The following is a 27,763-nucleotide window of genomic DNA, read 5'->3' on the forward strand; positions in this document are numbered from 1 at the left end:
ATGACTTGGTTCCATAAGGTTTCTTTGCTAAGAGGATATTACTATCCTGATATTTGGATGGTGATTATACACAAAATGTCATATCCATTTTCACTGTCAAAAATCTTTTAGGTAGAATGCTACAGTGCAGGTTTGTTCTGCCTGTTCCAGGATGGGAAGAGTGTTGGTACATTCTGTTCAAAAGAATAGTCACATTTTGTTCTGTGAATATATTTAAAACTATGCAAGCAGCCCTGTGTCAGGGACAGGGCAGAGCAAATACAGTAAACAGGATACACAATGTCCCTGTAAAACAAAGAGATCGAGTTAAAGGGAGGAACAAGTGAAACTGTTCATTTTATATGTCTCCAGCTGAGTAAGTATGTGTTGTTTGTCTATTATTTGCACAAAACTGAACTGTTCATCTGTTATTTATGTCTATAACACATTCTGCCGACCAGTCACATGGGTGGTAATGGATGTGATCATATTAATGTGGTTCAATGACATCAAATCTCAGAGCTCTGCCAGGATAGGTTTCCTCTTTATATGATTATGTTTATAACACGATATTACACAATAGAGGGAGAGAGAGAGAGAGAGAGAGTGAGAGACAGACAGGATGAGAGGACTGACATGCAACACAGGAAGAAGACTCTAACCCACGATCAAGGCTGGTCGCATAACATAGATGTACAAAGGCAGCAGTGTGACAGGCGCACAGCTAAAGTCATGATTTCATTAAAGGTTAGACAGGAAGGCAATAACTGATAAATCCGAGAGTCTAGCACTTACCAACCTTTTGAATATCCGCACACACACACACACACACACGCACGCGCGCGCGCGCGCACACTTACACACACACACACACACACACACACATCACGGCTGCTGGTGCCAACAAGTCAGAAACACAAGCGATAGAGAATATTTAAAAAAAAAACAGCATTTTCAGATGATATAACTGTAGTTTGCACTGAAATTGAAAATGATTTTTTATAGCTGCATTGATAACACTTGTTTCCATCAGCTTGCAAATGCAAATCAGGCAGAACAAGTCATTGTTAAACACTGCAGGCACAGTTATATTCAAACTTTTGTGTCTCGATGTAATCATAAATTGAGAATGGGATTTACTGGGTTGACAAGGTCAATGAAGAGCTGGGATGAGGTACACAGTGTATGGCAGGACTGAAGGAAACTTAACTTTGAGTTGGCCCTTTTTAGTCTCCCTCATATTTTCTTGCTCTTCTCATTATCTCTTCTTCGTGTCTGAAAGCTATCCACACAAGTGCAGAAAAAGCTTAATGACCACTGACCTCCCGATTCGCCTTCAAGAGGCATCACCGAAATAAGCACAGATTTTTCAGCAATTTAGTACTGCCCTTCCATAAAGTTGGTGGACTTGGGAGAGACAGATAAAATAAAAGATATCTGTACTCTTTGTAGACAGTTGTATTGGTTAAAATAGAATCTGTCCATCAGACACGCATGAAATGTACGACTAAACTTTTAGTTAAAAATTGTTTGTAGTAGCCTACACCAACAACTACAGTGGCTAAACTCAAAACAGCAGTAAAGAAACTCATAGAAACCCTACCACCAACTAACGTTTTGGCATTGTAATTGCAGAGTGATGCAGACACCAACGCACAAGTATAAATGCTGTTGGGCTACAACATAGACTCGACGCAGGAGTGTATTCAGACCGAAAACAACCCTGCGATAAAACCACATAGGAGCTGCATTGGTGGGGGTGTATTGTTAAGGTATGATGAGCCACTTAAATACAATCCAGGGAGTCCAGTTGGAGTAACAGGTTATGTGTTCAAAGCCTTATCAATACGCAGACAGGATTCCCAGGGCTCAAGTCAGTTTGAACACGGCGCACGCAAGCCTTAAATTACACCTTTGGGTCGCGATTACATACGTAACCCATTACGAGGCCTGTAGACAAGCTGTTCAGTGTGCACTGGCCATCTGAGCCAATGATCTACCCCAAATAGAAGGATGATTTTGGTGCAGAATGGTAAGGTAACCAACTGTCTGATCTATTAATTACTCAATGGTTTTCATCCAGACACAAAAAGAAAGCCGAAATGCTAGAAGGCTGTTCTCTTCTTTTTTTACGTGTCTCTGTCATATGCTCTCTCTCTCTCTCTCTTCAAAACGGCGTTTCCTCGCCATCTTATATGACATCTGTCACCACAAGCTAACCCACTCTGTGCAAAGCGTACCCTCAGAGACAGAGGAGAGATGTGAGCTGAGTTAACACTGCATTGTCACATGCACTATAGAGCAACGAGTTCACACACACACACATCCACAGACACACACCAGAGATCAGAGTTGCAGAGCTGACACTGGGGTCAGTCGGGAGACGTGCGATATCTTGACAGAGCTGAAGTGTTCGCTGACACAGAAGCACATGCAACACACTGTGGAGCCTCACAGTCTGTCCCTGTCCCCTTGTGTGACCAAGAGTGTGTAGGTTTGTACATGTGTGTCCTCTCTACTTGAAGTCAAGTCTGCCTTTATTAGGAAATTTGGCAATACTTTAGATTAAGTGTATTTTCACCTATTAAATATAAACAGAACGTACTGTTAACCACATCACAATCACATTGGAAATTAGCCTTAAGTTAATGTATTTTTTTTAACCTGATGTGGCAGGACTAAGACACTGCTCCTAGCTCCATGCAGGATTTGTCTTTATTAAATCCACTTGTCTTTTTCAATCCTATGTTTGTTTGTTTTCTTTATTTTTACAGTATGTTGCTCTCATTTTATGGTTACTGCAACAGAGTCAGAGCTATTAAATTTTTTATCCTATATATTTTCATTTGCTTGAAGTGCTGGTGATGCACTCGTGGGTTAAGAACGTTAGCTAAACATAAAAAATGCATACATATGCGGTGCATATGAGCCTGGTTATGCATTATGCACCTACACATGACATGTTGAAACCAATTTAAAATAGCTGACATCCTTCTGGAGAGTCCACCTTCAAGTGGAAGCTTAAGCAATATTCAAAAGGCACAGTTATCTTGGAAAAGAACATTCAATGTGTTAGTCTGTGATGATTAAAAACTTTGAGATATTAAAGGTGTCTGGTAGCTGTTTTTAGAGAAAAACCTGCTGATCCAAAGAGATGCATTTAATATTTGTAGAAAAAAAGAAATCTTTTTGGAAATAAATAAATATCTGGGTAGTGATTTTTTTTTAACTTGGTGCTGCCACACTGGTCACAAGCGGTGACCAGTGGTGTTCAGGACTATTGAAATAACTTTTGGGAGCCACTTTTATCTGCATGTTATATGAGCTCACCTTGTGTCATGTCTTCAGTAACATCATCAGGTAGAGGGAAATTACTGCTTCAGTCTGTAATATGAGGAGAGTGTGTGTCACAATGTTACAGTCTTGCAGTTTAAAAGTCAAAAAGTTGAATGTTAATACAAAAATACTGTATTCACCTCATCCGCTCTTCCCACTTCGGTCTCAACAACTACTTGGACAGAATTTAGACATAATTTAGTATATGTGTGATTTTATTCCAGAACTTTCTGCAGGTGAACAGTATGCCCAGTCAAAATACAGATGTTACTAATAGAAATTACTTAAACATGCTGCATGCAGCTCCACTGGGGCACTTAAGCTGAACACAGCTAATTAGTTGCACCTGTGTTTTTTTTGCTTTAAGATGTTCCAGTGGTGGAACCTACCAAGCTACATTTACTCAAGTACTGTAATAAATATTTGAGGTATGAGTGTTTCCATTTTCTGCCACTTTATACTCTACCCCACTACATATCAGAGGAAAATACTGTACTTTTATCTTACAGCTATAGTTATTGAACATGCAATGTGTTATCTATAAAACATGATGAGCTTATAAAATATTATTCAGTAGGCCTACATAACGCAACAACATATAAAACACTTCCACTGGCCACATTAAAATGCTAACACATGATTGCATCAGTAATATTAATCCAATAATCTAATACATAATATTTAATATACTCACAGGGGCACATTTTACTTTTACCTAATTACTTATTACTTAAAGTGCATTTTGCTACTGTTACATATTCACATTTCAAATAATAATATAATAAATAATAATTGTAATTAAGTATTATTTTACTTAATCTTATTTTTTATTTCTCTAATGTTATGTCTAACTTACCTCTTCTAACTTAAGTCAAAATGTCTGCCATGAGAAAGGTCAATTAATAATGTATATTAAGCTAGCCTGTTTTACCTGTCATAGTCTAATTTACAGCTAGATAAGCTTGTAAACTCACCTTTTCTTCTGATAAAAATGTTGCAACACTTTTCTCTTTCCTTCCTTTACTTTTCATGTGATACTTCTGCGACTTTCTTGACTTTAAAATGTATCTTTTAAATGGACAAACATCATATGTGTAATTCAGGGCACAATTCAAACGGGATCAAAATATTTGTTGTCCCTTGCCATTGACTACCGTACTGTCTTCTTAAAATCTGTGTTCACTGTAGGTCTGAACAACAAAAGCCCCACACAACTTTATTTATTTATTAGAAAGATCGTTTTTTTATTTCTCCCTTCAACTTTTATTATGGAGACAATTAAAATCAGAGAGAGTCGGAGAGTCTGTCTGCATGAAACACGTTTTACATAATTTATGTCATTTCTATTCAGTCACATGTGAGGCTGGTCATTCCTGTGTTTAGTCCAAATAGACGACAATAAAACATAGTAGGCTACACGTAAGGAGTCGGACAGGTCGCTAAACTGCACCAAAGTATCTAATGAAGCGAGCAAAGCTGAATCAGAATCAATAAATATAGATGCAGATAATATCAGCATTGTGCCAGTAGAAATTATCCTGTACCTCTGAGCAGGACATATAGGCTAACCTATAATTTTTCATTATCTCATTGTTAAACAGGCAACAGAGAATCCTGCTGCTCTGCACTGATAATTGTGAGACTTTATTAGTACCAACACTGTGCACATGTGTGCAGACACAAACTCCACCAAGTCTCTACAGCTGTTAGAGCCGACAGACAGCTGATTCAGCTGCCGCTGTCATCAGAAATGGACGTCGCTTTACGTCACGCTTCAGAGGAAACGTAATTTCATTTCTCTAAAAACATATTTCCTCGTTCCTTCTCTCCTAGGTTGGTTTCCTTGCGTCTCTTCATCCATCCACGATGGGTGGGACGACGCAAGGAAAAGACGCAAGTGAGGGAAACGTGGATGCAATTAAGAGACTTGAGAAGCACCCAATGACTCCCACCCACTCCATGATGTGCTGCTCAAACACAGGAGCACTTTCAATGCAAGACTCATTCCCCCAAAATGCACCACAGAACGACACAGGAAGTTATTCCTGCCTGTGGCCATCAAGCTTTACTCCTCCCTCTAAGTGTCTGAAAACAGGGACACTTAAAACTGGACAGTATTATCTATTTTTGTGCAATATTATCTGTTTAATAATTAATGTGCAATATTCTCTGCTGCTATTTATTCACTAGTCCTTTTTGGTTTACCATAATAATTCTTAATAATGTAAATGTTCACCACAACAATTCTCTAATAATGTAAATATTGTATATACCCACCCTCCTTTATATTTTTCTTATATTTATATGCTATTTATCTATCTACTTTTTATTACTATTTCTATTCTTATGCCTTGACAAGTGTGCAATTGCGACAAAGAAGATCAATAAAGTATTTCTGATTCTGATTCTCTCTTTTTTCTAAAACTGTGCATTTTGAAGGTAGGAGGATGCTAAGCTGTTGAGATTTTGCTCTCCTCTTCTTAAATTCTTAAAAGTCTTCTTTTTGTCTGTGTTTGTGTGTGTGCCTGAATGTCAAGACACAGCAAGCAGTGCGTGGGAAGACAGACCGCATACAGTAGCTGCTTGAAACTCCCAGTTTTAAGCATAATGGATATTGGATTAGACATCCCAGTGTCTCTTGGTAAACTAAAACTCCCACCATGGCCTTAACAACTCAGAGACAGCGCTACTTTTGCAAAGTTCATGTGAGGTTAGAAATCATCCATCCTTCAGACTTCATACTTCAACTTCATAATGTCCAACCTGGCAGGATGACTTCATATTCAAGCTGCATGTAAGTCTGTGTTCAAATTTGTTTTCAAGTCTTTGGTTTGCTTGGTGTTGGCAAACCACCAAACCAATATTTTATCAGTATTGCTAATGATACAAATTTCACTCAGTCCCATGTTAGTTGAGTTTTTAAACAGTATAAAGACAAGGAAAGTATTGGTTTTCACAAATGAATTACACAGCACTTTAACACCACAGTGCTCTGATCCAAACAGGACCTGATCACATTTGTGCTCCACAGCTTAAAACCATGTTCCTAGTGGTGCAGTAAGCACAAGCTGTATCTACAGCAGCAGTTATATCAACTGAAAGCAGTTGGCTGATAAGACTTTCCCTTGTTCTGCTGATAAAAAGCGTGCCCGCAATTTGCCCTGTGGGTCGACCTCACCATCATTTTAATGTAGGTTGTTAGAGGATGATAACGATTCAAAATATATGAGGGCACTACTTTCTAGGTAAACACTCATCATCCCTTTCCCATTAATAGATACGTTGCTGAACAGATTAGGGGTTTATACAGTATGTTGTCATATCATTTAGAGGAAATTAGTTCCATTATCAGGTATCAGGCTGCAGGCAAACATGTCACTCTGGTCAGATTAAGGTGTTTCTCTGAGCTCAGTTTATTTCAAAAAGGAGATTTAATCACAAAATATGGCTATTACAGTTCACCAAAAAGCTCTGGATACACAATTGAAATCCTCTATAAGAGCACTTTTTCCAAGTCTTGAAATAGTTTCACTAACAATATTTCTGCATTAAGGTTTTTGTCTATGTATCTTTTATGATATAGAGCTAAGTGTGAACAGCAATTCCTTTGGAGTTACTAATGTATTCCTTGAAAAACAGTGAGAATGAAAATAAAGATGTGGGTAATCCTCTCGATTTGTGTAGGATTGTTTAATTAGGACTACGAGTGGATTTTTCCCTATATTTAACTCTAATTAGGGTCATCCCACATGCTGAGAAGGAAGGTGGAAACATGCATCAACATTTTGCCTCCCGTACAGAGCATAAAAGCAGTTATTGGAGGGTTCACCATGCTGTCAACTTGAGGTAATACATAAATTACTCAAAAAAATTGCTCTTATCTATCCAATGGATCATTTCAATATTCACTTCAACTTCCAAATTCAAGACAAAGTCTGATTAACCTATGCATCGTCATATGATTATTACTCATTACCTTTGATTATAAGCTCTGCTAAGGTGGTGTGTTTGCTACCTAACAATGTTGGTACATCAAATGCTACATGAGATACTTTCATTTCAAGACTTGAATTTAAAAAGGACAATAAGCAAAAATGTAACAACTGTATGATCTTGCAGGATTTGTTTAAAATTTATTTCAATTCCCCCTCCTTTACTGTGTAGACATTTCTAGTACGTAACATTTTAGGGATTCAGGTGGGTGACTGGGGTTCAAACATGATGCAAAGCTGTTCTTTGGTTTTGGGAATCACATCATTGGCTGTTCGGTTACAAGACACACAAACACGCACAATAAATGAGCACAGGAAACATCTGTGGGACCTGACTCGAGCGCATTTTTATTGAACGTTTATAACTGTTAAAAACATGTATAAAATTGGTCCTGTTTCATAAACAAGGCACGCATAGTCATGTCAATGTTCAGTATTCATGTCATTATTAGCATTATCATTTATCAACGTCAGCATCATCAGCACGTTCCATCTCAGTATTTGTCTAATAGTAGTATCAAGCATTCCCTAATATAAAAACACTTCCAAATTTTTTTTCCACAGAGGTTAAAATTTTAATCCGAGCAGCAAGACAATATTCATGCAAAGACGGGAGTGAAGGAGAAGATGCGAGCTGACTGGACTGACAGGATGATGGGTCTTTAATAGTAGGTCTCCCGTTCCACCCAACCTGGACGCACAGGGAGAGAAAAACAAACAAACATGGGATTTAGAGGCTTGGGTAGATTGGATATACTTTATTTAAAAAGAAACTAGAGGATGACAGAGCATTTAAAAGAGAGGAACAAGACCTAAGTTTCTCCTCCCTCACCAAGCATAAAAAGATGATCCCACAAGGCAGAGGGAGGTGTAGAGGAAAAACACAAGAGAAAGCAGCAGAGATGAAGAGGCAAAAGTGTGCAAAAAAAAGAACAGTGCAGAGGGAGAGAGAAGTAGGAAAATACAAGAAGATATAATAAAGCATGGATTTTGGACTCACCTCCTGGGCTGCGTCTGAGGATAAGCTTACGGATTTCATCATAGATAAAGATGAGCAGGGAGTAGGGGAAGGCGCAGAACCACCAGTTGGGCCTGGAAAATAAAAGACATGAGAAACTGATCCAGTGCCCCGAGCGTGGATGGACAACATGTGGTAGGTGGAGAAGGCACGATTACAGAGTCAACCAGAGATGTGCATGGCTTATTGGTGGACTGGGAGGTAAGTGTTTGTGCTTTACTCACTTGAGAGGGTACATTCTGAGGGCGACGTCCATGCCTGGGCAGTATGAGAGGAAGGCAGCCAGGGCGGTCTCCTCAAACAGCCCAAAGATAAGGATCTTGTTCCTGAAACGCACAGGGGAGCAATTATGAATTTGAGAAAATAAAACCGGAGACCCAAACAAACTAATTTGAGTGGCTAAAAATAGCTAGGACTTTAACATCTTTATCATTTTGGTGCCAGGATTTCGAAGCCCAAAATAAACACAGCAGTTACCTGGAGTTCCTCCATGAAAAGAACAACAGCTACAATATGTTCCAGTGGCAGAGGGGACTTCTGATGAAACATCCACTCTAACTCAGACTAACAGTTCAGAGTTGGGCGAGGACACTAGTTCACTTCATACAAATAGTGGGTGTTCTTGCACTCACTTCATTCCCTGTTGGAAGACTGAGTTCCTCCTGGTCTTACAGATGATCAGATCGGCCCACTGGACAATGACGATGCTGACGAAGAAAGCTGTGTGGCAGGTGAACTCCACAATCTTCCTCTGCTCGTAAGTCTAACAGGGAACAGATCAGAAACAGTTTATACACGGTGATTATGGCCAAGTTTTAACTTTTACTTGTGGTTTGTCTGTATAAATGTTACTGACCCACTGTTGTCCATAGCTGTCCTCCAGATCATTACAGTATTTATTATCCCAGGACACTCTGATGCCCAGCAGGGTGGAGGGCAGGAAGCCATTTTCAGCCAAGATCACAAAGTAGGTGAAGAAACCTGCCAGCGCCTGGATCATACCTGATTGGACGAAGACATCAAGTTAAGAAATCTGCCACCGAATCAAGATAGAGATACTGTACAATTGTTTGATTTATGACTGAAATGGAAATCTGTCTTTTGAGCAGTTTCAGACTGAATTAACAAATGCAGTTAATGTCAAATTAGGATTCTAAATTAAACCATGAATCAATATACGATTAAGCAAACCAACTAGCCGTGTGGTCTTTTGGGGAAAATATAATCAACGAGAAAGTGAATGACTGAGTCAGTAAATTTGTATAGTCAGTCTTTTGGGGAATTTTGAGGACTAAACCATATTTAATTTGATGGATAACTGGGTAAAAAAAAAAAAAAAAGGAATAATTATGTTGTCATCTGAGGAATTAAGAGGCTTAATCAAAATGGAAATGATGTATGGGTCTTTTAGTCAATTAAATGTTTAAACTGTTATGAGATGAATAAACAAAGACACAATGAATAAATGTAAAGCAAAATGCAATAAAACATAACAGACAGTTGTATATTTAAGGAGCGGTTACTCTAAATCCTATAAAGAAATATTTGAATTCAAAAGACAGGCTTGTCAAAATGTGTTTGTTTCTTTTGTTTTTATGGCAAGCGATGCGACCTTTTTAAGACAATTAGTAGGAGGTCTGCTCCTTTGTGAAACATTATTTTGTAATGGAAAATGAAAAGAGCAACAACAATGTCTCAACAAAAATTTTCCCATTGCAGCTTTGAGGAAAATCTGCACCAAAAATAATATGACTCGTTTGTATTCTGCCCTTATAAAAAGCTAGTTCAGGGGTGGTCAAGCCTATTCTTGGCTTCATTACCAAAAAGGGAAAATCAAAAACCAGAGGCACTGCTTGTACGCACGCACTCAGTATGAGCCTATTTGTGGTGCCGGCCACTCTTCTAGTTATCTTGGACCACCCAGATACTGAGCTCCCTTCCCACAAAATTCTACTAAGGGACAATGGATAGCAAACTTTCAGCTCTGTTTTTGGTAAAATTTGGATTTCTAATCAAAAAACATCTGTTTACCGATCTGTCCGTAGGCTATGCTGATGAGCCTCTCATTCACCAGTTTGTCTGTTTTGGGGTTTCTGGGCTGTCTCTTCATGATGTCGCTCTCAGCAGCTTCATAAGCCAGGGAGATGGCGGGGACCTGGGAGACAGGACACAGGACCAGTCAATGAGCAAGTTGGCAAACCGGCTAAAGCTCTGTTCACACTGCAGGCCTTAAAACCCAATTCTGATTTATTGCCCAGACCACTTTTTTTTTATTGATTGTTCACATTATTTTTGTGTTTTTTTTGTGAACTGGCCACGGGCTGATAGTGACCCACATGAGCAAAGAATACATCACACACAGCCCGTTGTCGTATGGAGGTAAACCTAGAGGCCAGAGGTTAGAGTCTATGTTTTTTAAGTTGACTTCAGTTGAAAGAAATGGAATTCATGAGCAAATGATGAGCATGAGGAGAAAGAGGGACGCATTTTTAATTATGGCTTTTTGTGGAGCTTTTTGATTTCACCTAGTGCAGAATTGAGACGACAGTCGCTTTAGAGCGATGTCAGAGACGCATGAATTCTGCGCATTTCAAAAATCGGACCTGTATCTGATTTGGACCACATATGAAAGTGGCCTGAATCTGAAATAGAAGAGATCCGATTCCATGTGACTTTGCCTCTTCATCCTCTCGGTTATAAAAATTAAAATAAAAATCTGATCTGAACACAGCCGAAGAAACCTAGAATCAGAAACAAATGCTATTTTTCAGTTAAGTTAAGAAGAACAATAGATGTGACGCACAAAACCCTGTGATTAACCACATATAAGGAAAATGTTTGTGCAACATTTGAGCAGTACAGAAGAAGAAAGACTGCAGTTCACTCATCTTTACCATGTCAGTTCCCAGGTCAATGCAGAGGATGGTGACGGTTCCCAGAGGCAGGGGGATGTTGGCAATGATGAAGAGGAGGAAGGGGGTGATCTCAGGGATGTTACTAGTCAGAGTGTAGGCGATGGACTTCTTCAAGTTGTCAAAGATCAGACGGCCTGGTGAGAACATGACGCAAGTGCATACAGTCATTATTTTAATCATTTCAACCCTCCAGCTAAATAAGAACATTTTATTCCAGTGTAACTGTAAGTCCTTTAGTTAAAAAAAGCTTTAAAAGAACATTGTTACGGTTACCTTCTTCCACTCCAGTGACAATGGAGGCAAAGTTGTCGTCCAGCAGGATCATGTCAGCAGCCTGCTTGGAAACGTCAGATCCAGCGATTCCCATAGCAACGCCGATGTCAGCCTTCTTCAGAGCAGGAGAGTCGTTCACACCATCACCTGTCACAGCCACAATGGCTCCCTGCGGAGAGACGGAAGAGGGAAATATTATTATTTGTGTGTGGAGATTATCCACAGGAGGAGCAAATAGCATTGGACATAACTACAGTACGCATACTGTAGTTATGTCCAATGCTATTTGCTGAGTGACTGAGGAACTGAATTCAAGTCATTGGGTTCACAAGATGAAACGTCAATATGTCATAATCAATACCCCTCCTGCTCCTCCTCCAGGCAGCATATGGGCACACTGGAATACATTAGGTTGATTACTTCTGCAACTTTATGACAGACTTCAGCTATACTTGTATTGCTGGTCATAGCACATGTACTATAACTTCTGAATATGCTAAGGAGACTACCACACTGAAGCCAATTTAATCTGTATGAAATTTGGCTATTTTCAACCATTTCTACAGACGTGTAATTATGTAACCAGGGTTTCCTTAAAGATAAAATGTCAAGAGATGAACCTGACACTATATCAGAGGAATAGATGGTTATTTTTGGTGGCCCAATCAGGAATTAATCAACAAAATCATTTACATAAATAAATAAATCCATAGTCCAAGTTCACACAACACTTGAGTTGTGGGTGCTCAACCTACTGCTTCTCTCGTGAATATTCATGTGTGCGGGTAAGGTCACAGCTTGACAGATGCTATGCTTGATTATTCTGCCAACTTAATCATCATAGACTAAAGCAATAAATCATAAATAAGCATTAGGGGATAGGGATATCAAATATTTGCACATCTATTTACATAATACGGCGCAGGCACATGCCGTGTTTGCCAAAACTGTTAAAGCAGCAACACAAACACTGCAGAGGCACATAAGAGCAGGAGAGTCCTCTCCCCGACACACAAACACACCTCCTCATTTGTTTTGTTTCTACCTGTCTCTGGCAGCCCTCCACAATGATCAGTTTCTGCTGTGGGGAGGTTCTGGCGAAAACAATCTCAGTGTGGTACTTCAGGATGTCGTCCAGCTGCTCCGCAGTCAGATCCTTCAGGTCGCCACCATGCACTACACAGGCCTTGGCATCTCTGCAGGGAACACAAAGCCGTTTTAGTTAGACTTATTCACGCAGACAGACGTAGGTGCAGAAAAACAAAAGTAATTAGAAATGGTTTAGGGTATCTGTAAAGGCTTGGATTAGAAAACAACACATTCAGAAAAAAAATTCCATCACAGCTCAACATATTAACAAACTTCTCCTGTATCTGCACTTGTGCACACAGGGTTTCTCAGTGTAGTTGGTACCTTGGGTTGACTTCGTTGATTGGGATGTTCAGACGGGCAGCGATGTCCTCAACAGTCTCGTTGCCTTCGGAAATGATGCCCACACCCTTAGCGATGGCCTTAGCTGTGATTGGATGATCACCTGTTACCATGATGACCTAAGAGAAGGGACCATTGTGCTGATGAGTATTATGCTCAAATTGTATTGTCAAGGATACAACCATAATGAAGTAGGGATGTATTATTAATCACGCCACTTGGACGGCATACAAATGTGCAGACTGTGTATTAGTATTTTAACATAACCTGAGTAGTTTGACTGAAACAGCTTTATGTTAACCAAATAAGTAAATTTCATTTTACCTTGATTCCAGCGCTCCTGCATTTTCCCACGGCATCAGGCACGGCAGCACGAGGAGGGTCGATCATGGACATGAGGCCAATGAAGCACAGGTTCTCAGTAGGGAAGTTCACCTCTTCAGTGTCAAAAGCAAAGTCCTCTGGGAATTGGTCATCAGGCAAGTTGAAATGGCAGAAACCTGGATGGGACGCAAGACAAGAAGCACTTTAGAGTGACAAAAGTAGCCCAGTGAAGTGATTTTCTGATTGGTTGTTTGTTGTTTCTGCTCCGTTAAAATTAAGTCACTCCCGGCAGCCGTCGGTCCTTACCGAGCACTCTCTCTCCAAGACCTCCCAACTCCAGGTAGGCGTTCTGGAAGGCGTCTTTCATCTCGTCGTCCAGGGGCTGCTCTTTGCCCTGGATCATGATGGAGGAGCAGCGGTCCAAAATCCTCTCTGGGGCCCCTTTCATCACCAGCAGGTGCTTGGACTCTTCTTCAGGTGTGCCATTTTTGTGAATGGAAAGCTAGGAGCACATAAAAAATACAAAAAAAAAAAAAAAGAAAAAACAGGCCAGTTTGAGGATTCAGGTTTTAATGTTGTGTCTAGGTCCAACACTAACTTGTATAAAAAAGGAAGAAAAAGATGATAAACAGAGGAAATGACCAAAAACAACATTGACCTTTTAAGAGTTTCCAAAACCCTTATTGGGGAATGAATAGACAGATTCTTCTAGATGAATCCATTTTTTACAATTAGCAATAAATCATAATGATATAAAAAGGTCACACAAAGATTTATGTTTTCCTGAACCAAGATCTTACATTACATTGTGGATTTACTGTCAACATGAGGGGAAAATAACCTGATATTAATATTTCTGTGAGCCCATAACATTTCCAAACAATTGGAACATTTAGCAGAAATAGATTTTTCTGTAATGGCACCTGAAAACATGACAAACAGGTTTCCATCTCTCTAATAATGACAAAGTGAAAAACATTACGCTGCAAGCTAGCTACTCTTTCCATACCTGGTACTTGTTTGTAGAGTTGAACGGGATCTCCGCTATTTTGGGGGATTTGTCTCTCATTTCCTGGACTGATCCACAGCACAGCTCAATACATTTCAGCAAAGCCGACTCAGAGGCGTCACCAGCCACATCTCTCTGGAGGTGAAAGATGGAAAACGGAGAACACACATTAATCATAGACACAAAGTTCACCGTTCATAAGTAACAACTGCCATTCAGTTTAGTGAAATAATTGTCTTTATACATAGTGAGTGAATAACAAAACATCCTCAGACTAATTACTCAATGGTCCATCAGTGCCATGTAACACAACATATGTCTTACTCCACAGGTTTGTGTATCCACCTACAATTCAACAACAAAAACGAAAGAAAAATGCTAATTTTCTATATTTTTCCATCATAATTATTGGCCTTGATAAACACCAAGCCCATGTTTACTCTCCTTTCACTCTTGTAACAGTGACTGAGGGAAAAGTAATGAGGATTGAGAGAGACTGACTGGTAATTAAAGCCACGGTGCCAGCCAGACATTTACAGGTGATTAACACAGGGTGGAAACCAGAGACTTGGCTGCAAGGAAAGTCTGGGAGCCAAGAGACATACGTACTTATCTGGGTGCGTGTGCTTGTCTGTGTGTGCGTTTTGGGGTGGGGGTAGGAATAATTATGAGGTAACAACGTGTGTGTGTATACACCCCATGGAGTAAGAAGTAAGCTGGAGAACAAGCCTGTTGGCAAACATAAGTTTTGGGCCCTTCAGTCAGTCAATGTCTGATAGCAAGATCCAACTTTTTAACAGACCCTTGTCAGCCTATCAGAAGTTTTCTGTTTCCATCGTAGACATTTCAAGCTGAAGTGAAATAAAATTTTAGTACAGTACACATATCATTGCTTTTTGTTTCAACTTGTATACTAATTTGGTCAAAATGATAAAGAAATATCAAGTTTTATACATTTTTCTGCAATAACCCCATAGAGTGTATGTGTGACCTCTACATTGCTTCCCAAAAAGGTGTTAATATCTGCTACTGACCGACTATTCTGGTTCTGGTTGTGATTCGTGCCAATCTGTGTGGGTGGGCACTAAAAATACTTCCATCACAATATCACCACAGTTCCAACGGCTACACACGGCCTCAGCCATTGCTCATTCCCATCTGTGACTTCTCATAATTCGAGTCACGGGGTAATGCAGGATCACTCGTTGTGGGTTTTGATTGCCGTCACCACAACTGGATCCACAGGAGAGAGACGGCTAACGCTAGCTAAACCCCCTCCTTTCTAGAGTTTGTGAGAGCTGTTTAAATACCATGTTTCATGAGGTGCGCTTGGAACAGGTGCTGGCATTACTAGAAATTAAATGAAGCCAATATCAGGAACAAAAAGTACAAAAGGGAAGAGGAACACTTGTTTGGTACTGTAGTTTTCCAACTGCTTGGAAAAGGGCACATTCAAACTGGGAAATGAGTCAGCAGTACAGGATTTCTAAATCCTGCCCACATCATGAGCACACAAACTAAAGACCTAGAACAACAGAAAAGGCTTCCTTGATGTTGAACAAAGGATGAAAGATAACAGTTTGTTTTTTCAGTTTTAAGGGATAATTACTTCTCTGATAACATTACACAGTGCATGGGAAATATCTCTGTTCAGACAATGGTTGTCTCAGAGAAGACTTAATATGTGGATTAAACAGAGAAAGAAAGCAGATGGCAGGGGAAAGGAGGGTAAAATACCCACCTTCAGAATGGGGAGGTTGCTCTGCTCTGCCAGGAATACGGCGCGGTTGCAGAGTCCAGCGATTCTGGCCAGAGCAGCCCAGGTGGCAGAGCTCCTGTCGAAGGAGGTCCCGCTCTGGTTCTCTGTGGTGTCGGCCTCGTGGATCTGGTTGTCAAACCACATGTGGGCCACGGTCATCCTGTTCTGTGTCAGAGTGCCGGTCTTGTCCGAGCAGATGGTTGAGGTGGAGCCCAGGGTCTCGACGGCTTCCAAGTTCTTCACCAGGCAGTTCTTCTTGGCCATACGCTTAGCAGTCAGAGTCAGACACACCTAGAGGTGGGATTTGCATTAGTCAGTTAGTGGCTGAGTTGTTTTTGGGATCCATAATTGGACCTTTAACACCCATAAAAAACACACAAACTCACAGTGACAGTAGCCAGGAGACCTTCTGGCACGTTGGCGACAATGATACCGATGAGGAAGATGACGGCCTCCAGCCAGGAGTATCCAAGGATGAGGGAGAGAACGAAGAAGGACACGCCGAGGAAGACCGCCACGCCAGTGATGATGTGGATGAAGTGCTCGATCTCGATGGAGATAGGGGTGCGTCCAACTTCGAGGCCAGAGGCTAACGTGGCAATACGACCCATGACGGTACGGTCTCCGGTGCTGATCACAACACCGCGGGCAGTTCCTGTGGCGGGGATGATTTTTTTTTTTTTTTAAAACAGAAAACATCTCTGATTCACTGCAGAGTCTCTGTAGTAAAGATAAAATGCAGCACTGTTTGAATGGCTTTGATGTGTGCCGTCATCATACCTTCAACACAGTTGGTGGAGAAGAAAGCAATGTTTCTGGTCTCCAGCGGGTTTTCATTGGAGAAGTCCGGAGTACGAGTCTGCGGCTCTGACTCGCCGGTCAGAGAGGAGTTGTCCACCTGAGAAATGAAACATCAACTGTGATTGATGAAAAACAATGCACCTTTGGAAAGAAAAGATATAAACACTGAGAAGATGGCTGCCAAAAAGTTCCTTTCTCAGGGAGGAAAACTTTCTCCTCAAATGTCAACCCCTCATCTCTGTGGTTAAAACAGCTACAGACGGGCAGATGGCAGATTCAGGTCAAGTTACCCTCTTTGGGTCCATTATGGAGCAACAGCTAAATGATGCAAAGGCAGGTGACAAGATATAACAATGAATGATGCAGAGGCTGACAGGAAACCATGGGGCAGAATTGGGTCAAGTGTTGCTCTTAGGTCTCGAGTTCAGTTTAGGACCCAAAATGGGTCACAGACTCATTTTCTGCCCCACAATAATGCATGAAAAAAGTCAATTTATAAAAATAGTGACTTCAAAGGAAAAGTCTAAGAGGGCAATTAGGTGCTTCAACCTCTTCTTCACAGTCACAGTCTGATAATTAAATGTACAGACAAAGGGCTTGAGATTATTAAAAAAAAAACAAGATAGTAATTGCTCACATCTAGCAGCTTGTGCTGAGTTTTATGAGGGGAAGCTTTTTACATTTCAAGAACAAGTACATGCCAACTGCAAGAAGTTTCACTGAAAAACAAATGTTTTTCACGTGCCAGCTAAAGCGCAGCAGCCAACTGAAATTCAAGGAGTCAAGGTACCCCTTTAACTGCTTTGATGGAGAGAATTATTAATTCCTTAAATATGGGTCTTGCACAGAAAAAAAATGACTTGTGTCAAAGACGCCCACCTTGCAGCCGTGGGCGGAGATGATTCGCAGATCAGCGGGGATCCTGTCACCACCTTTCACCTCCACTAAATCGCCAACCACCACCTCCTCAGCGTTGATGCTGCTCTTCTCACCATCACGGACGACCAGGGCTTGCTACGAGAAAAGACGGGACAGAGAGAGACACTCGTGTAAGACGGTAAAAGTGAGATTGACGGCTTTCTTTTGTCTGTTTTAGCTGCCTTAACCTCCACATCCTGCATGCAAAGAATTTTTTTTTCATAATACAAGGATTTATTTATTATTTTACAACACAGGGTTGTATGAAGATGCATTTGTAGATCCCTTTATGCTACTCACAAAAATCAAACTAAGGACAAAAATTGATTTACACTAGTTGGATGGATAAATAAGTCATAGAAATAAAGCTGTTTTACATGGTGGAATGCTGAGGATGAAGGGAGGAGTCTCACGGTGTTAGGGAAGAAGCTGTGAAAATGATTTTCATTAATAACCTCCAAATTATTCAACAGGGCTAATGAGATTCAGATGTCAAGAAGACTATTGTTTTTGAACCACAAAGTGGGTAAGACTTTGAATTAATATATTACAATTAAGACATCATGACAACACTGAGGTTTTTTCAAAGAAGCGGTTTCAATGTAGTTACACAGTGTTATCTCATGTTTTCCAGTAATTTCTTGTGATCCATTTATGAATATTTCAAAAACAGTCAACGGGGACCAAACGCCGATGCGGTTACTGAAGAAAAAAAAAGAAAGAAGAAAGGTATAAAATGTGAGCGGTACCTGTGGGACCAGGTTCTTGAAGGAGTCCATGATCTTGGAGCTCTTGGCCTCTTGGTAGTAGGAGAAGCAACCAGTGATGATGACAACAGCAGAAAGCACAACACCCAGGTACAACTGTGAGGATCAAAAATATGAAAGGAAACATTTTAATCCAACATTTCAATTACCACGATCAACTGCACAATTAAGAAATATACGTTATATTTTACACGTTGGTACTAGCAAACTGTAGGAATTTCATCGCACCAACAAACTTGATACTCTAAATGCATCATAAAACAATATCATATTGTCACATCGAGACATTACATAGATATTTTAAAAGGACCTTTATCTTACGTTATCATTCGCGGGCTCATCCTCCATTGCAGCCTGGATACCATAGGCCAGGAAACAGAGGATAGCACCAGTCCACAGAAGCATGGAGAAACCGCCAAACATCTGAAGAAAAAAAAGAAAAAGAAAGAAAGACAGGAGTGACCTTCTAAACCTGGAATGTGAGTAAGTACTTTCAGTCTGTGAAAAAGTGTAAATTATTAAAAAACTTTAATACAGAGGCTAAAAACCTGGTGAGGCATCAATATCAACAACTGTGCAAGCCACTAAGCTTATCTAACCTGTTTGCAGAATTTGACCCACTCTGGGGTGGTGGGAGGAGGAGTGAGGGCGTTGGGCCCGTCACGGGCCAGAATCTCAGCAGCCTTCGCACTCGTCAAACCCTGATATGGGGAGAAGACGTAGATTTTAAGCAATTGCTTGTTGTTAACCAGCCAAACAAACTCGGTGACAAAAGAGGGGGATGTAGGTGCTACTAGTTGCCTAGCAACACAGCATCAACAGGAAAAATGGGACAGGTAGGAGGAAGAAAACAGAAGGAAGAGGAAGAAGAAATGAAGAGTAGTGAAGGTAAAGGAGAGGAGACAAGATGAGGCAAATAGCATCATATGAAATCAGGACACACGGGCTTCTGTAGCTAATAAATTATTCACAACTGCTGCATACGCATGCAAGCACATGCAGAGTTTGGAGACCCCACTACAGAGGCACTGATTAACTATTCTCCTTGATCTTTTCTGCATGACCAGGAGCACATTTGCATGAGCAGAGAGGGCTGAATGGAGTTTGATAACCTGAAATTTATGCCATTTAAAAAGGTATCATTCAATTTTTTCTGAAATATATTTGTTTGTTTTCTTGTGGAGAGTTATCTGAGGAAAAGGCTGACACTTTCATATCTGTATGGCAAATATGAAACTACAGCCAGCCTATCTGGCTGCTGGTTGTAGCTTCATATTTAGAGGCTTCTTGTCTCCCTCTCGGCAAGAAAGCAAGTGTCTTTCTCTTTAAAGGTGGCACAAGAAACTCAATGCCATACTTTTGTTAAAATAGAAATGTGGCCGAAAACGAGGAACATTTACTGTTCCAGCTAGTTTTTACATGATTCATCATGAGCGTTAAGATGGGTGAGACAATTCCATAAAAATTATTTATTTGGAATGGAGGAGTTTTTGAACTCTAAAAAGCATTTTCCTTTAAGCCTGGAGAAACCTAGCAAAAAACTAACTTCGAGATCAAATCTCTCTCTCAACCCTTCGTCTCAATCTCAAACCTTCTTTTGCCCTTTAACCTTCCCCCTCCTCCTCTCTCTAGATCCACGCTCTGTTTAATAAACCCTGGAAGTGCAGAGCCTTAAGTAGCTGATCACATCCGCAATGACATTTCCTTCACGATGTGAGAGAAGATATCATCCCGCTTTAAACAAAGTCCACTGTTTAATTCATATAAGCCTCATTAATCATTCATTAACTGAATATCAACTGCCAGACTGAAGAGAAGCATGGAAGTTAACGGCCAGCAGCAGCCAGTATGCTGCTGATATCTGATATTTATCTGCTTATCATGATAAATCTAGAAACACCAGCTGCCAAATTTGCATCTCAGTGTGACTTTTAAAGCTGCAGGTGTAACACATTTCAGGCAGAACACATTCAAAAACAGATACATAATACAGCTTGTTTCCCCTCTTTATCTCACTCACGTTGTTCAGGTCTGTTCCATATTTGCGATGGAGCTCATCAAGGGTCAGCTTGTGATCATCCTGCAAAGACACATGGAGAAAAGCAGGTGGCATCAGTCCAGTGTTTACATCTGTGCGCATGTACCCACCGTAAGTGTGTTCAATATGCCAAATTCCAGTGACATTTACAGCGCATTGTGTGCTGACCTTTCATTTTAAAATGACTACCTCTCACAAGGTAGAGCCACAACAATGGAAAATTCACCGTTTAGGTGAAAAGAATGAATGGATGGATGGATGGATGGGGAGCCAATAAAAGACACAGGGGAGGTAAGAAAGAGGAAGAAAAGGACGGGAGGCATAAAAGTGAAATATGTTGTATGGTAAGCGAGCAATAAATTGAGAAAAGAGGAGCATGATATGAAGTGAGAAAGGGATGGAGTTGGATAAAAAATTAAGAATAAGTTGGCACAGATAAAAGGAAGCAAAGACACATTCAATGTGTCTGCAATTTTTTAAGAAGCTAAATGTAAGTTACCACACCATAAAGTGAAGCCTGGAATAAAATTTAAGACAAATGGGATACTTAATAAGTAAAGAATAATATCTAATGGATCCAGAAATCCAACTGTCTACTTTTATAGCTTCATTACATTTAAATACAAGTACATGTAAATGTAATATGAGATATTTTAGTACTTCAATTTTTAACCTTGAATTTGGATATTTTTAGCTCTTGACTGTGACATGAGAGAGAGGGGTGTGGCAAGAAGAGGCACATGGAGGGAGGAGCAGTAAAAGAAATAAAATCCCCACAATGGAGAGGATGGGATAGTCATGTTGGAAGCCGGAGCCAGTGGATAATCGGAGGAAGACGTCCTGAGGCCAGTGAACAGAGTGAAACACGAAAGTAAAGCTGAGACACTCACCATATCCACTTCCTTCTTCAGTTCATCCATATCCTTCTCTTTCTTCTTCCCCTTCGCCTTCTTCTTGCTGCACTGCTCCGAGGTCGCAGCCAGCTCATACTGCTCACGTCCATCCTGGAAACACAACGGATGAGAAACAGTTTATTAACCCTTTTAAATAACAACTCTGAAAAACAGATCATCTCCCAGCTCAAACAAACCTACCTACCATTATTGCGGTGCCAATTTGTGGATAATATCAGTGATGAGCAATGCTGCCTTCAGCAGTGATACAGACCAACAACTGGGACACAGCATAAACAGTGAAAGTACAACAGTTCCTTTCAACCAAGCAGCCTGAGGGGTTTAGAAATGTGCTTTATCTGTTGTTATGCCAACTCTGGTCGCGGGCAATGAGCTAGTTAGCATTGTTTCGACTCTGGTGGGGCTCTTTTTAGGCAACGCACAAGCGTTTTATAAAAGATATAACGCACAATGGATATTCTAAAGTATGATTATAGATACTTTGGTGCAAGGTGCCCTCTAAGGTCCTGTACTTCCCTATAGAGATAAAACAGTGATAAACATAACATCTTGTAAAACTGCCGCTCTATTGTCTCAAATCTTTGTCTCATGGGTCCTTTGGGTGGAGCTGCACTTGGGCACAAGGAACAAAGTTCCTAGAAATGAGCAGTACTCTCAAAAGCCTCAGTTAACAGTGCTTGATACCAACCATGGCTGTATTACAGACTATAAAGGGCACAATTTATTTTTTTTTTAAATGTCAAAGGGATCAAGACAGAGATCATTCTGGCCCAAATACAAGCTACAATTTACACACTTAACAACAACTTCACAAACTCGACATGTCTATGCATGACGGCCACTTCAACAAAGGATGTTTTATTTGAGAACATTTAGGGGGTAATGAAATGGGTCATGCATAAGTAACATGCTGACTGTTGCTGAGGTGTGTCTGATGAAACGTGAGCGCGCCAGAAGTGCCGGAAGACATTTTCTCATCCTGCATCTTTTTGAGACTCCATGTGGGTCAACGTACATAGAACCACATATATTATTAAAAAAAAATAAATAAATAAAAAAGTCAACACAGCCCAGTCTAAACAGAGAAAACTGTGGCCTAAATTGGGGAGACAAACTGCCACAAACTTTGATAGTCCAAGGGAAAAAAAAGAAACAAAAAGAAAGAGTCACCTCTTTACTCGTCACATAGAGTTAGGTTTTGATCAAGAGCCCTGTCGGATGAGCAGAATACTGAATAAAGTCTGAGACCCTGGCTTTATGGACACGCGTGCCATCTGCCAAAGCAAACACAACTCCTATGGGGATCCGCTTACAAACTTTTTAAAGGCTTTCTATTGTGAGAGCAGCTTTTTATAAACCACATTTCATCTACATCAGACCAAAACTCTGCTTGCTACGCATGTCTTTAATATGTGTGTTTTTTGATTATTGAGTATTAATCCTAAGTAATCCACAAGTGAAACCCGGGATATTAACATTCTGCTCCACCCGTGAACTCTTAATCTTTCAAACCAGTGACGATCACTGAGTGCAGGGTTGTTTTTTTACTGATCAGCAGAATATTTTGCGACCTCTGAGAAAATAAATTTATTCAACCATTGAAATAAAACGTTCTGAAAGGATCAGTCAAGCTCAAGCATGACACTTTGACTGTGTACAACAAGAACGAAAGGGAGGAACAAGCGTCACATGGTCTTTAGTCGGTTGGTAGATAAGTGATAAGTGAGACAGATTAGGCTGCAGAGAGAAAACAAAATCCCCCTTGTTTAACACCCAACTTTGCAAGAAAGGGTGTCACTGAGTGAGAAAATACATAATGCTTTAGGCTAGTCATTCACCAACAGCTTCCCTACACATAACCTCACCAATTAAAGTACCTCAGCCAAACCAAGAGTGGAACAACAAACCACACTGGAGTCATTTACTGGTAATCACACTCAGGCACATTTTGTTGATTTTAACTCTGGCTGTGATACAAATTATCTCGCTGTAGGCAGGAAATAAAAAAAAAAAGATAGGAAAAAAGGATTTTATTCAACAAAACAACATTTCCAAGTTTTGGATCTCAGAGGAACACACACAGTCATCTATCCTAATAATAATTTAAGTTGTAGAACTAGATGAAACACAAACATTTCAAGTACAGAAATAGCCTTAATTTGTGTGTTTCTTCTCTCACTTGACATCCCCTATCACACCATCTGCTCTGGCACTTTGGCGCAGAATGACAGTGGGCCCTCTCCTCTGTCCCTTTCTCTCTGCTGTCTCCTCCACATGCATCCCCTCTCATTATCAGCGGTCACTGTGGCTGACAGAGCCAACAAAGGCCCGGGCAAAGATTGTGTCTTCTAGATGGCTGTAAGCCAGAGGGTGTGTGAGACAAAGAGACAGAAAGAGAGGGAAAGTGAGATAGGGAGGAAGAAAGAGGGCCAGAGAGACAGATGAGGTGGGGGAAGAAGTACAATTTAAACAAACCTGAATTAGCTAAATTGAGCCACTAAACCACAAGTATGAAAGCAAAATTCCCACTAAAAAAGAAAATCACAATGAAGCAAACATCAAAAAGATAGATGATATCTCTTGCACAAAAGAAAATCTGCGCCATCCTTCCTAGCAGTCTTGCCGCTGGTATAATCAGGTGAGTTGCAACCAGCACCTGTATGAGCCTACACACTTGATTTATAGACACTCCCCACAGCCAAACATAATTATTCCACATTATCCAGATGGCCAGCGTAGCCACACCTGATATCATTTTATAAAGGATATGAACATCCTTCTTTCAGACAGTCCACCAAACCCATAAACATGACTAATAATCCCAAAATACAAACAAACAGTGAATTTAAAGATACACCGCATAAACTTGGATTGTGTGATGTGACGAAATATATCGTGAGAAATATGTCTCATATTGTGGGCTATGTTAATCCATTGCTAGGACGTTATGGTGTTTTACAGGATGGCAGTGTCAGATGTACTTTGTGTTTAGTGCCAATTAGCCTATATTAGCATGCTGTCACACATGCTAACATGTCTGTTAGCATTGTCACTGAGAATTTTCGCATGCTGATGTAAGCATTTAGCTCAAAACAGCGCTGTACCTAGGTACAACCTCAGCAGCTAGCGTGGCTGTGTATCATGGTACATCTTATATTGCAGTATAAAACTGCATATTCCATGGCTTAAGATTGTATCCATATTACCGAGGCTGGTGGAAAAAAGTTAGTCTGGAGCCCTGCATATTACCCACTCTATAAACAAATACAACACCCAGGCAATGAATAGCATCCAGGTGTTATATACACGTTAGGGGCCCAATGGCACTTGCAGCATCACTTAACAGGTGAAAAATGTGTAGGCCTGTTAGTGTGAGCGCCAATCACAGAGAGGGAGAGAAGGATAAGCCTGTGCATGTTTCAGGTAGGTAACAGGAGATCGCAACACTAGAAGTTGACATGGATTAGCGGTTAAGGCTCATCTATAATTCAGCACTGTACAAGGATCAGAGGTGTTAGCATGTTAGCAGGAAGGGAAGAAGGCTGCCGAAAGACTACTAATGAGCCATTTGTCTGCATGCAACACCACAGTGTGCAGTAGCCATTTTGAAAACTCTTTAGAAGGCCATATATTGGACACAGAGTGACCCGTGTATGTGGTATGACCATATATGGACATCCTGCACAGTCCCAGTCATGGAAATATGCTAACTAATATTGTTTTTCTACTGCATTAGCCTTTTAAAGTTTCCCAGGCAGTCACCAGAGCAGAGGGTATGATCCCAGCACATGTTGTTATTGTTGCTCGAGCCCCCTGGCCAGCTAAGCTGGGAAAACACTGAGAATGGTTCTGGATCACTGCGGCCAGATCTTAGTCTCTGGAACCCTGAGGGCCCTCCAGAGGCCATCTGGCTTGAGGCAAATGTTTCACAAACAGTGGTCCAGAGCCTGACGTTGGAACACAGACTTGTTTCCAACAGACATGACAGAAGTACTAGTGGGTTTTTCAGCCTAATTTTCTATAAGATATATTTATGGTTTCCTATATTTATGTATAGCACACAATTACAGAAGGTCTGTAAGAATATACTATGTGGTCAAATCCTTTTTATAAAAACATTGATATACTGGTGTATTATTTAGATATTTAGAGGTGATGGCATTCATTCAGTGACATTAAGAGAAATAAAAAAATAACATTTCTAAAACTTTGTGTAACAATGACAGTACTAAACATTTTATTAATAATACATCAATTACCTGCCAAAGAATGGTGTCCTTGCTGTGCATTACAAAGTAAGTGTCAGTGTTTCCCATACATAGGCTTTACTTGGGCGGGCTGCCCAGGTAGATTAACAGCGGGCAAAGTAAATTTGGCTACCCATTTTAAAAACGTTCTTGATTGCAGCGCTGCGCATATTTGCTCCGCACATCGTCTCACTCGGTCGCTCTCTCTCTCGCAAACACGGACAACATAAACATAAACACCGCTGCACAAATCAGTCCAACACAACACTGTCAATGTCGGAGACCCATCTTCAAAACAGTTAGGCCCTATTAGCAAGCATGTAAGGAGCCTAGCTAATAAGGATAGCTATGTTAACTTTGGAAAACAGCAGTCGAAGTTAGCACGCTATATAACCGGTAGTCTACAGGTGTGTTCAAGATAACTAGCTGACTTTCGCCGACTTGATAGATAGGGGAATAAAAAAAGCGCAGTCAAGTCAGACACAATCTACCTCCGATAGACTGCTTGAGCTTACTCAGGCCTTGCTCCCAAGAATTCCCATTACAAGGTCTAGTGATATATCGTTATCAGATTTTCCGAATTATACAATTCACTTCTTAAGGTTCTTTTAGGACACTTTGCTGTTTGAACACGGTTAACGCCACATGTTTTTGCTGAATCTCAAGAAATGGTAATATATTAACGATTAATGTTCATAAAGTATATACTGATCATTTATCACTATTGATGACTCCCACAAAGAATAGTATAGCGTTTAAAAGCAGAACTTTAATGCATTTTCCTACAATTCTTGGCAGGCATGCAAAATTCGGTATAACACCTGTGACAGTCGACTGCTAAACCCCCCCGCCCCAGTTACGCCGTCAATCTGTGGGAAACACTGAAGTTAGTTGCTAACCTAGTTATTAATTCCAGTTTGATATGATAATTTATCACTATTGATGAACCCCACAAAGAATATTATAGCATTTAAAGCAGTATTTGGAAGTGCGTGCAATTCTCGGCAGGCATGCAAAATTCGGCATAACATCGGTACTGTTCATCAGGCTGCAGCCTCTGCCGCTCTTTGTTGGCTCCTACATACACACACAGCACCCAGCAGAGAGAGAAGCCGCTCCGTCGCGTTGGAGACAGTAAAGTTAAGCTAGCTCCAACTACTCGAGTTGCAGACAGCTACGCTCATTACTGTAAATACGTGCAATAAATCCTTTGCGAGTAAAAAGACAATACTTTATCAATACACCTGTCTGTAAGGTAAACATTTAGAAAGGGTTAATTTAATCATCTATCCTCAGTCTGTCATCCTGTATGTTCTATACAAGCACAGCGTTAGCTTGGCAATTAGCCAAATGTTACAAACGAGCTAAATTGAAAGCTGTTTGGAGCATAGTCTGTATTCCTAAAATCTGGCACATTGTTAAAAACTCAGCTGCTGGCTGAGACAAACCAGCCACTCCTCCTACCAGGTAACATTACTGGCAGGCAGTGAGAAGATGCTGACTGCTGAGATTTTTATTCTTTCTGAACGTCAGTATTGTGATGTCACATACAGTGGGGGAAATAAGTATTTGACCCCTTGCTGATTTTGCAGGTTTGCCCACTTACAAAGAATGCAACGATCTATAATTTTAATCATATGTACATTCTAACAGTGAAAGACAGAATCCCAAAGAAAATTCCAGAAAATCACATCATCTGAATTTATTAAAATTGATAACCATCTGATGAGGAAAAACAAGTATTTGACCCCCTGGACAAACAGCATGTTAATATTTTGTAGAAAAGCCATTATTGGCCAGCACAGATGTCAAACGGTTTTTATAGTTGGTGACAAGGTTTGTGCACATTTCGGCAGGGATGTTGGCCCACTCCTCCCTGCAGACAGCCTCCAAATCATTCAGGTTCCGAGGTTGTCGCCTGGCAACTCGAATTTTAAGCTCCCTCCAAATATTTTCAATTGGATTCAGGTCTGGAGACTGGCTAGGCCACTCCAGAACCTTGATGTGCTTCTTCTTCAGCCACTGAAACACCCATCCTCGAC

The 27,763-nt window shown here is 40.5% G+C and overlaps 1 protein-coding gene across 1 annotated transcript in view; it reads right to left on the reverse strand.

Annotated features, from left to right (window-relative positions):
• Window positions 1–7,857: 7,857 nt before the first annotated feature.
• Window positions 7,858–27,763, reverse strand: part of LOC123976821 (sodium/potassium-transporting ATPase subunit alpha-1) — a 29,882-nt gene continuing 9,976 nt past the window's right edge. The window contains exons 2-23 of the mRNA XM_046059170.1: window positions 21,451–21,564; window positions 20,543–20,602; window positions 19,122–19,223; window positions 18,844–18,945; window positions 18,505–18,618; window positions 17,717–17,851; window positions 16,817–16,934; window positions 16,423–16,691; window positions 16,019–16,327; window positions 14,278–14,412; window positions 13,575–13,770; window positions 13,269–13,444; window positions 12,927–13,063; window positions 12,559–12,709; window positions 11,514–11,682; window positions 11,220–11,374; window positions 10,357–10,480; window positions 9,182–9,327; window positions 8,958–9,088; window positions 8,550–8,651; window positions 8,308–8,399; window positions 7,858–7,998 (exon numbers count right to left, since the gene is read on the reverse strand). Of these exons, the coding sequence (XP_045915126.1) occupies window positions 7,970–7,998; window positions 8,308–8,399; window positions 8,550–8,651; window positions 8,958–9,088; window positions 9,182–9,327; window positions 10,357–10,480; window positions 11,220–11,374; window positions 11,514–11,682; window positions 12,559–12,709; window positions 12,927–13,063; window positions 13,269–13,444; window positions 13,575–13,770; window positions 14,278–14,412; window positions 16,019–16,327; window positions 16,423–16,691; window positions 16,817–16,934; window positions 17,717–17,851; window positions 18,505–18,618; window positions 18,844–18,945; window positions 19,122–19,223; window positions 20,543–20,602; window positions 21,451–21,564 (3,066 nt within the window). The 3' untranslated portion in view covers window positions 7,858–7,969. The remainder of the gene's footprint in view (window positions 7,999–8,307; window positions 8,400–8,549; window positions 8,652–8,957; window positions 9,089–9,181; window positions 9,328–10,356; window positions 10,481–11,219; window positions 11,375–11,513; window positions 11,683–12,558; window positions 12,710–12,926; window positions 13,064–13,268; window positions 13,445–13,574; window positions 13,771–14,277; window positions 14,413–16,018; window positions 16,328–16,422; window positions 16,692–16,816; window positions 16,935–17,716; window positions 17,852–18,504; window positions 18,619–18,843; window positions 18,946–19,121; window positions 19,224–20,542; window positions 20,603–21,450; window positions 21,565–27,763) is intronic.

Source organism: Micropterus dolomieu, linkage group LG01 (assembly GCF_021292245.1).
Source record: "Micropterus dolomieu isolate WLL.071019.BEF.003 ecotype Adirondacks linkage group LG01, ASM2129224v1, whole genome shotgun sequence".
Taxonomy (NCBI): domain Eukaryota; kingdom Metazoa; phylum Chordata; class Actinopteri; order Centrarchiformes; family Centrarchidae; genus Micropterus; species Micropterus dolomieu.